The sequence below is a fragment of the Eriocheir sinensis genome, chromosome 50, assembly GCF_024679095.1.
Source record: "Eriocheir sinensis breed Jianghai 21 chromosome 50, ASM2467909v1, whole genome shotgun sequence".
NCBI lineage: Eukaryota > Metazoa > Arthropoda > Malacostraca > Decapoda > Varunidae > Eriocheir > Eriocheir sinensis.
In genome coordinates this window covers 7,584,812-7,596,396 of record NC_066558.1, presented here as the reverse complement: position 1 = coordinate 7,596,396, position 11,585 = coordinate 7,584,812, and the positions used below count along the sequence as shown (strand labels likewise).

Sequence of the window (11,585 nt, the reverse complement as noted above, 5' to 3'; positions counted from 1 at the left end):
ATATATATATATATATATATATATATATATATATATATATATATATATATATATATATATATATATATATATATATATATATATATATATATATATATATATATATATATATATATATATATATATATATATATATATATATATATATATATATATATATATATATATATATATATATATATATATATATATATATATATATATATATATATATATATATATATATATATATATATATATATATAAAAATTACAGCTATGGAGACTGTTCAAGGGCGTAAAGAAAATTATTAAAAAAAAAGCCCGCTACTTACTGCTTCTGAATAGAGGTCAAAGGAGTAGCCAAAAAGAGAGGTAAATTTCGGGAGGAGAGGTGTCCTGATACCCTCCTCTTGAAAGAGTTCAAGTCGTAGACAGGAGGAAATGCAGAGGAAGGAAGATTGTTCCAGAGTTTACCAGCGTGAGGGATGAAAGAGTAAAGATGCTGGTTGACTCTTGCATAAGGGGTTTGGATAGTATAGGGATGAGCATGAGTAGAAAGTCGTGTGCAGCGGGGCCGCGGGAGGGGTGGAGGCATGCAGTTAGCAAGTTCAGAAGAGCAGTCAGCATGAAAATATTGATAGAAGATAGAAAGAGAGGCAACATGGCGGCGGAATTTGAAAGGTATAAGACTATCAGTATGAGGAGGAGAGCTGATTAGACGAAGAGCCTTTGACTCCACTCTGTCAAGGAGAGCTGTGTGAGTGGACCCCCCACACACATGAGATGCATACTCCATACGAGGGCGGACAAGGCCTCTGTAAATGGATAGCAACTATGCGGGGGAGAAGAACTGGCATAGACGGTACAGAACGCCCAGCCTCGAGGAAGCTGATTTAGTAAGAGATGAGATATTTTTTTTTTTTTTTTTACAGCAAAGGAGACAGTTCAAGGGCACACAAAAAGCAAACTTTAATAAAAAAAAAAGCCCGCTACTCACTGCTCCTAAAAAGAATCCAAAGAGGTGGCCGAAAGATAGGTCAGTGTCGGGAGGAGAGGTGTCCTGATACCCTCCTCTTGAAAGAGTTTAAGTCGTAGGCAGGAGGAAATACAGATGAAGGAAGATTGTTCCAGAGTTTACCAGCGTGAGGGATGAAAGAGTGAAGATGCTGGTTAACTCTTGCATAAGGGGTTTGGACAGTATAGGGATGAGCATGAGTAGAAAGTCGAGTAGCAATGGGGTGGAGGGGGGAGGCATGCAGTTAGCAAGTTCAGAAGAGCAGTCAGCGTGGAAATATCGATGGAAGATAGAAAGAGAGTTATAAAGTTTCCAGTTGAGATTTTGAGTTAAGGATAGACCGAGGATGTTTAGTGTTGAAGAATGTGATAGCTGATTGTTGTCAAAGAATAGGGGATAGTTGTTTGGAAGATTGTGTCGACGAGTCGATAGGTGGAGAAACTGTGTTTTTGAGGCGCTGAAGGACACCAGGTTCCTCTTGCCCCAATCGGAAATGATAGTAAGGTCTGAAGCTAAGCGTTCTGTTGCCTCCAGCCTTGAATCGTTAAGTTTCTGTAGGGTGGCCTCTATTGCACAGTTCAGTAATGCAAGTGGAGTCATCATGCAAGAATGGATAGGACAGTTTTTGAAAGATCATCAATGAACGACAGAGAGTGGGAGGGGACAGAACCCTGTTATATATATACATATATATATATATATATATATATATATATATATATATATATATATATATATATATATATATATATATATATATATATATATATATATATATATATATATATATATATATATATATATATATATATATATATATATATATATATATATATATATATATATATATATATATATATATATATATATATATATATATATATATATATATATATATATATATATATATATATATATATATATATATATATATAGATGTATATATGTGTGTGTGTATATATATATATATATATATATATATATATATATATATATATATATATATATATATATATATATATATATATATATATATATATATATATATATATATATATATATATATATATATATATATATATATATATATATATATATATATATATATATATATATATATATATATATATATATATATATATATATATATATATATATATATATATATAGATATACAAACACACATATATTACAATGCAATATTTATCTGTTAACATTCTTAGGTTTTCTTTGTTAGGTATAATTTTGTCAAACTCCCTAACGTTTCGGATTGAAAAAGAAAGTTGTGTCTAATTATGTAAACAAGCGAAGGCCTCTATGCAGCTTAAAACTGCACAATATACATGAAAGAGAGATATTATTTGAACATGGCTGAAGACATTTTGTGATTATCAATTTAGTTACCAACAAATATTTCACAACCTTCCCTAACCATGCATCACACATTGCAGGAGCAGATGGCCTTCACCCGCGACGACCCGATCGGCGTGTTCCTGCTGAATGCTGAACCTGAAAAAGCTGCCACTCAACGAGGATATTTCCCAAGTGAAGCAGCAAGCACAGCTGAGACTATAGCATCCCCTGGGCCGCGGTACTCCATGGTCACATTGGCTGCTTTTGACACAATAACAGCAGAGAAAGAAGTGTCGCTCTATGCCCACACTGGCCACTTCTGACACTGTAACACCACTTGAGGAGTGTGGCTCTTGAGTTACACGGGTCAGAACAGACACTTTTTACACCACTCTGAGGGAGTGTGACTGTGTGGTCACATTGGACACTTCAGCGTCACGTTATAGCTCCTGATTTGTGGAATACTTTACCCATGGGAAGAGACGAAATAGAATTTATGTGATCCATGGGTAAGGAGATATGGATGTGTGTGTGAGGTTTATCTGACTGGGGAGGGGATAGTCTAGTTGTCCTTGGCATCTGCCAGGTAAGAGGAAGGGTGATGTGCCTTATTATTGGAAGCATTCATGGTGTTATAGACGCATGTAGGAAGGAATGGTTGATTCCACAGGTCAGCAAATTGGGACATTAACTTGCCAGCAAAATACATCCACAGGGTACATCGTGTTGGTTTCCTAACGAACTATCACTTATAAAAACTATAAGGTAAAAATCAATGTTTAGCACTTGAGGAATGGTAGATTCATTAAATAATCTTGAGTTCTTTTAATCACTTTGTACAGATAAAGTTTGAATTTAATATATCATAGACTGATTAACATGTGACTATATAAATGACAGTATTTTAGTAAAAGAAAAAGCATATAGATGATAGTATCTCATTTCTTACGTATATAGGTGGAACAAGCTCAAACTTATATTTCTATGAATATTATCAGGTATTAAGTTGATGTGTCATTGTAAACTGACTAACATTTGATATAAGTACACATACCAGCTAAAGATATATCATTCATAACAAAGGTGTTTGACTGTGCGGCAGTAGATATAAATGTTTACACTGGAAGGCAAGCCAGTGAGGGAGGGCATAGCTGGTGTGAGAAGGGCACGGTGTGGCTGAAAAGCTGTGGTGATGAAAGTGAGATCAGTAATGAAATGGATGGCAGATGAAGGAAGTGCAGATGGAGACTGTAAAGCTGGCGAGGAAAGGCCAATCTGTAGACAATGAGGAAAGTTATAGAATGATAACCTTGTGAAAGGAGGCAAAAATATATGCATTGATTGAAGGACTATGGTATCTGTGTGTCAGAATGGAGATAGTAAGTGAAGCTAAAGAAAGATGAACAGGAGTGGAGGGTTTGGCTGGTGTTATTAGCCAGAGAATCATTTTTGCGGATTAGAGCGAAGTAAAGGTAAAGTTGGGTGCATACGCATAGCTGCGCGTGGCTGTGATGCTCATCTCTGTCACATTTACCCTTCAAGTCTGTGGTGGGATATAGCCATAACCCAGGACATGGACCACTGTGAAGTTCGGGATGGCCACATTTTACCTTCCACAAGTTTCTCTAGTCATCGGTTTAGCGACCAGCCCGAAAACTAAGACGAACAGCTGGGTGAGCTGCACACCGACTGCCAGGGCCGGGATTCTAACCCGAGCCAGCGGATTCGTAGCTAGGAACGCTAACGACTGCCCCACGGAGCCAGAGCAAAGGCTAGAGTGGAAATAGGGGGTTAAGTATCAGAATGACAGGCTGAAGAAGGAATAGGGCTAACTGGGTCAGCAGGTGAAGATTTTGTCCGGAGAGAGGCCCATGGCAGTGTAGGTATTGTTACACTCAAGTTCAGACAAAAGCTACATCTTTGCTAAACGAGTCGAGTTCCTGTAGCCGTGACTATTTGACTCGCCTGGAGAGGGGACACTTTATTTTGTGGACAAATGCGTTCACACACCTGATGAGCTAATTCGGGCAGAAGTAACTGTCATAGTATGAAATGTCTGGAGTAATATCTATATATAATATTTGTTGAATAGCGAATCATGTGAAATTAAAATTGTTACTTGACGTGCTTGGTGTATATACACAGCTAGGTTTAATTTCATTCCAACAATATCTACCCCATCATGGCCTGCGATCAATACAAAAAAACATAACACTATGCTCCACTCACACCTGCACACTCTCCCTTACCTACCTGTTGCCTGATTGAGCATTTGAATCTACTGCCTCGCTTGGGGAGTATCACTGGCTGGTCTAGCTATATAACCTGCGAAAAGCTCTTAGTCGGTCCATGGATCATTCCTCCCTCACTAATCTATTATTAAAATTGTCTACTTCCTGCAGATCACTCAACCCTTCCCTAATCTGCAGATGCACCTCAGTAGTGTAATGGGCACCAGGATGAAATTGTTTAGTAAGATTTATCATAATAAAATAAAATAAACTATTTCCATTCGGACTCTTACTGTATTACACCAAATCGTTTGTCACACCATGCCTGTTTACACAAACAGTATAGGGAATGAAGCAAAAGGCAAACACAATTAAAAAAAAAATCCGTTTTATTTTACTTACGAGTATGCTGGTCACATTTGCCATCATAGCCAGTCAACGATTCTGATGAGTTCGTTAAAGTTTCTGTAGGGTTCTGCAACACTCCCAGGCCACTGTGCATGAGCTGGGGCCCCGAAGGCTGCATCATACCCAGCAGCCAATAAGTGAAGTGCGAAATAGCTTCATATAACCTATTACATCAACAAGGAGAAAAGTGCATGGCCATGCAGAATTAAAACCCCTGTTTATCTGCTCAACACACCCACAACCACCCAGCACTCACAAATAGCTCCACACATCGTCAGCCACCTAGACCCTGTATGTAGGTCAAATTATACTAGCATCTCAACACTCCCGCAGCTGCTCCGGTCCTGCATTTAGATAAAATCATCACACCCGTGATAAAAGTACGTACGAGTGTATCCACCTATCCCACATGACAGTGTAAGCGAATACGTTACTGTTAGTAAGTTTAGTATATTATTCAAGCTGTTCGTGTTTTTTTTATGTAAGATAATCCTCCAATGTTATTTATATTAAAATTATATGAACTGAGTTTAATTAAATAAACTCTCTTACTTAAAATGGAGCACATCACACATTCACACAACTTCGGCAAAAAAAACACTAAATAGTACTAAATCATACGCAAAACTCCCATAGGTCATGAACAGTGAAATACTCACATAGTTATGTGTCAACTAGTCAAACCGTGTGTCGGATATTTTTGTGTAAAATTACCTCCCGTTATATAAATCCTTAATGTCAGTAGGGAGAAATTATGCACTATTTTGGATAATTTGCACTTCAGGAAAGAGGAAAAATATTATAATTCTAATTACGACGGTAAATCATAGGGAAACTCTTATACCAGTGATTCGAAGCTGGTGTATCGGCTGACGGGCATGTAATTGACGTCACGTGTTGAAGCTTCGAAGCTTCACTGACACTGGCGTCACGCACACAAAGCCGCCCACTCGGATGTACGACACCAACCCGTCGCCACCTGCTCCCCGAGTTAATGCCGTCTCACCTTTCCATAACCTTTATGGTTATTATTTTTATTGTACATATGTAAATAAGTACGACACACAATGTAACGTAAATATACATTGTTCATGGCCTACAAGCAACCACCGGGAACTCAGCCAGACGATCTCCTCTACGAACCCAACTCACCTACCCAGAGCTAAGTACATTTAACTTGATTTACCGTGTGATATCCAAAAGATTAAAGCATTATCTAATTCCTTGTGAGTAGTACGGATCCGTTGTATTCGGAAATTAATTTATTGTACGGCTCTACGCCGGCCCATCACATCTGGACCACGTAAGTACCGTTCTTTGGTGGCAGTTAGGGCTACGGAGTGTTTAGCTAACTTTGAAGCGTGTCATCATTATGTATCCGACCAATTCATAATTCGTTCTATGAAATCCCATTACATTTTTCACACCGTGTTTCATTTTGGCCAAAAGATAATTTATTCTACTCGGCTGCAGAAATTTTTTACCATGTTTACAGTTTCCTAATTTGTTCACCCACTGTGTCCTTCAATGCTAAAACTACAACACTGAACTCTTGACTTTTGGTATGTTTACATCATCACAGAATGCTGAACTGCTTTGCTCTATCGAATTACCACCACTAGAATCACACATTATAAAACCTTACTGCTGCCTCTTCCAAGACCTAGAGGAACTCTACTTGCCTTTTATCCCACGGCGCTGAAGCTTTCAAGCTGGCAAGATGGGTGGAGTGAAGAAAAATATCCAGAAGCTTCGCAAGAATGCCCAGAAGGCCAGGGTAGCAGCAGAAAAGAACGCTAAGGAAGGACACAATTCATCATTTCTTCACTGTTCATCGTCTGACGAGAACCCCAGCATGCACGGCGCCCAAAGACACCAGACAGCTGATGTTTTTACCAAGGAGCCATTGCCAAGAATGAGTCTCCACCAAGCCATAACACAATGAAAGTCCGCTACACCTTACCAACAGAGCTGAGGCAAAGAGTGTTTGGTGAATATAACAGACTGACAACAGGCAAACTCCTCTCCGCTTGCTTGCTCAGGAAGACCCAGAATCCCAACAAACTTAATATGCACTCACGAGTATGGCGATAGCCTATTGCTCAAAGGACAAGAACTCAGACAAACGGGGGCTTCGTGGTGCAGTGGTTAGCACACTCGGCTCACAACCGAGAGAGCCCGGGTTTGATTCCCCGGGTTCGATTCCCGGGCGAAGTGGAAAAATTTGGGCGGCTTTTCCGATACCTTACGCCCCTGTCCACCCAGCAGTGAATGGATACCAGGTATTAATTGGGGGTTGTGTCCCGTCTCCTGGGATCTGTTCCCTTCTCCTATAATTCCTTCCCCTTCTGTCTCTCTCCGGCATATGACCACAGATGTTGCGCCGACTAAACGAAACTTTCCAAACTTTTCCAACATGAACAAACAAATATTGGAGTACGCCATAGCAAAAGAAGTGAGTGATTACAATGTTGGCTACAGAAACGCAGTGTTAGACATATCCTTGGGTTGGGGCTGCGCCACATTTCCTACGCCACATTTCCTACAGGACACATCTACATATTTAGCCCATTTTAAAGTAGTGACATATTTCCTACAGAGATACAGCATATCTCCTACACACAGTAGGTGTAGGAAATGTGGTTGACACTTGTTTTTGTGTAGGAAATATGACTGCCTAAGTCTAGGAGCTGCGGCAGTGTGGCGCATCCGTCATAACTCCTACAGTTATACTGTCATATCTCCTACAAATATTATATATTAATTAAAATGGCACTTTTTATTTTTCACTAAAACTTATGGAACTTTTTATTTTTCACTAAAACATACTTTTTAAATGAAAACTTCAAGCCTGTCATGAATTGCAGTACGACAAGTGGGACATGTTGCAGAGTTGTTATTATCTATTATATACAAATATTGTATATTAATTAAAATGGCACTTGAACGATACTGCGCAGAACGGACGTATAACAAGCTAAGTACTTGTTGACTGGTCAAGGTCGTCAGGAGTGTATTGAGGACAGAGGCGCCCCACTAGGGGGGTGCGCCTACACAGTGTAGGAAATGTGACAGAACAGATTATTGTGTGTAGGAGATATGCTGTATCTCTGTAGGAAATATGTCACTACTCGAAAAATGCTAAATTTGTAGGAGATGTGCCCTGTAGGGAACTCATTTTTTGTGTAGGAAATAAGCTGGAGACTTGTTTTTGTGTAGGAAATATGACTACCTATGTGTAGGATATGTGGCAGTACTACAATTATTGTAGGTTTGTAGGAGAGGTGACTACGCCCCCTTGGGTTTGCTGTCACAAAAATCACGAGGAGTCCCCTGGAACGTCGTGATAGAAAACGCGAGAGAAAAGAGTACAGAGGCTATTACACTGGGCAGATTTTCCGTGGATCTTCAGTCAAACCACGATTTCCGCTGGCGTGGTTCTCAAATTTCTGTGGTTTTCTGACGTGTCCACGATCTTCCAAAGCTACGGTAGATTTCACCGAAGGACGACGGTATTACTCACCATCAGCAGCAGCAATAACAAGAAACAAATGAGAACCACGCTAGCGGAAATCGTGGTTTGACTGCAGATCCACGGAAAATTTGCCCAGTGTAAAAGCCCCTAAAATTTAATGTGGTGGAGCGGAGGAAAACGGAAGTGAAGGATGACTACATCACTCGGGGCTTTTAAATGTTTAAATGGCCGCAAGCGGCAAGGCCATCTTTATTTATTTTTTCTACTTTATGATAAGGTAACTCCCTTGTTTTTCAATGGATTTAAATAGTTTTTCTGTTTGTTTGAACAGGAATTCTATATTGTTTTCGTAAGAAAGAAAATAGAGCTATTGTGTTCATGTATTTCTTACAATTTTTATCTCACAAAATCACGGCTTTACTGGAGTACTGGTTAGTAATAATTCATAAACTATCAGAGGAGAGGTACAAAAAATCGAGTTTATGCACAGTGCACTACAAACGTTACTCTCATTAGAGAAGGAAAGGACGCCCTTTGGCAAGTTTGGTTCAGCAAAACGCTAAATTGAAAATACACCTTTTTAAACGTATTTCTTTATATCACTGTACTTTTACAGGGGGTTGATGTAACATCTTCAGGAGTAATACTTCATTAGCAAGGGTTGCTGCACATAATTTTACCTAAGCCAAAGAATTAACTCTGATATGTCACCGCTAGGAGCTAGTAAATGACCGGGCGCTCCCTAAAGGATAACAATATTTGTGGCGGTACTGCCTGGAAATTAATTATTATGTACGTACCTGCCAACCACGTACTGTACCCGCTTCTAATTTATCCTTAAAAAAGACGCACTTCCCAGATAAATTAGTCTTTATACTGCAGTTTGTGAAACAAGTACAATAAGAAAACAATAAGTTGCCAAATTGATGTAGCCTACTACTTAGCGTTCACGGAACGTGAATACTACTATTTATGAATGACATTCAATGCACATCAGTGACTCTCTCTCTCTCTCTCTCTCTCTCTCTCTCTCTCTCTCTCTCTCTCTCTCTCTCTCTCTCTCTCTCTCTCCAATCCTGCAGATGATGGCAACGTAGAGGACGCCTGGCTAAACTTTAAAAATCATTTACTCACTCAGCAAAACACATTTGTCCCATTGTGCAAGAGGCGAAGTAACACTAATAAAAGCCCACCTACGTTTAATAGCGAAATTAAACATTCGGTTAAGGAGAGGAAATTGTCTTACAGGCTAAAGAAAGAGCAAAGCACGCCCGAAAACATTAGACTATCATGAAGCCAGGCGGCGAGTAAAAAGATTATTATGTCAGGCAAAACGTAGATATGAGGAAAACATTGCAGCCAACTGTAAATATAACCCGAAATTCTTCTTCAGTTATATAAACAACAGGAAGATGATCAGGAGTGGAATTGGACCACTAACAAACAGTGACGGTGAACTACATAGTGACTGACAGCCAACACGTTGCGAACTTGTTAAACAATTACTTTTCACCGGTGTTTAATACTAGCAGTCTTCCCACCACTACCACCAACACCAGCTGCGACAACAGTACTAATGTAAATCTCGAGCATGCATTGCCTAGATTTGTAATAATTACCGATGAAGTCCTAAAAGCTCTCCAATCCCTTAAAACAAATAAAAGTCCCGGACCTGACAAATATATATATATATATATATATATATATATATATATATATATATATATATATATATATATATATATATATATTTATTTATTTTTTTTTTTTTTCACGGTAAAGGAAGCAGTTCAGGGGCAAAAAAAAAAAAGGAAAATAATGAAAAAAAGCCCGCTATTCATTGCTCCTACAAGAGTCAAGAGGAGTGGCCGAAAGATAGGTCAATTTCGGGAGGAGAGGTGTCCTGATACCCTCCTCTTGAAAGAGTTCAAGTCGTAGGCAGGAGGAAATACAGATGAAGGAAGATTGTTCCAGAGTTTACCAGCGTGAGGGATGAAAGAGAGAAAATGCTGGTTAACTCGTGCGTAAGGGATTTGGACAGTAAAGGGATCTAGGTAAAAACATCCTTCGGACAGGTAAAATCGTCCCCCCCAAACGCTGGCTCTAAATTTGCGCTTCTGAGTGCGGGTGTGTGTGACGTCAGAGCGTGGGTAGGAGGAGAGGTTGCAGAGCTAACAGCGGCTCAGTCTCAGACTTGACGACGTGACGTGCAGTGACTTGCAGGACATGCATGGGGGACTTCTCTACACACATACAGCACATACAGCATGTGACAACAGGCAAAAAAAATAATTACATACCAATTCTGTAAACAATGAAAAGAATAAATAACCTGCTCGACAAAGAAATAAATCAAGACAACGGGGAGCTCCGTTGAATGAAGAGGCTCACCCACATCCAAGACCCAGACCTATGCCACCCTGACGTCACGGGTATGGGCGGAGTTTACCTATACCACTCTTTGACGTCACGGGTATGGGCGGAGTCTACCTCTACCACTCTTTGACGTCACGGGTATGGGCGGAGTTTGGTACCTTGCCTGCGCGAGGGAGGGGGGATGATTGTACCTGTCCGTAGACTATATTTACCTAGAAAGGGATGAGATTGAGTAGAAAGTCGTGTGTGGCGAGGCCACAGGAGGGGGGGATGCATGCAGTTAGGAAGTTCAGAAGAGCAGTCAGCGTGAAAATATCGATAGATGATAGAAAGAGAGGCAACATGGAGGAGAGCTGATGAGACGAAGGAGCCTTAGACTCCACTCTGTCCAACAGAGCTGTGTGAGTGTAGACCCCCTACACATGAGATGCATACTCCATACGAGGGCGGACAAGGTCCCTGTATATGGTTAGCAACTGTGCGGGGGAAAAGAACGGAGACGATACAATATTTAGTGTTGACGAAGGTGACAGCGGAGTGTTGTTAATACAGGCAAGTGCCGAAAACAAAATAAAGCGGCAAAAAATCTACTAAGTATTTAACTCTTATGGGAAGGTAATTGGCATAGCTGGGCGTTATTGCGATAAGTTATCGCGATACTTTATATCGGCCATCCGCTACTTACATATATATATATATATATATATATATATATATATATATATATATATATATATATATATATA

General features: G+C 39.4%; 1 protein-coding gene across 1 annotated transcript in view; it reads left to right on the top strand.

Moving 5' to 3' along the window:
- LOC126982372 (uncharacterized) overlaps window positions 1-4,860 on the top strand; it is a 260,842-nt gene extending 255,982 nt beyond the window's left edge. Inside the window, exon 12 of the mRNA XM_050834383.1 lies at window positions 2,448-4,860. Within this exon, the coding sequence (XP_050690340.1) occupies window positions 2,448-2,672 (225 nt within the window). The 3' untranslated portion in view covers window positions 2,673-4,860. The remainder of the gene's footprint in view (window positions 1-2,447) is intronic.
- Window positions 4,861-11,585: the final 6,725 nt, after the last annotated feature.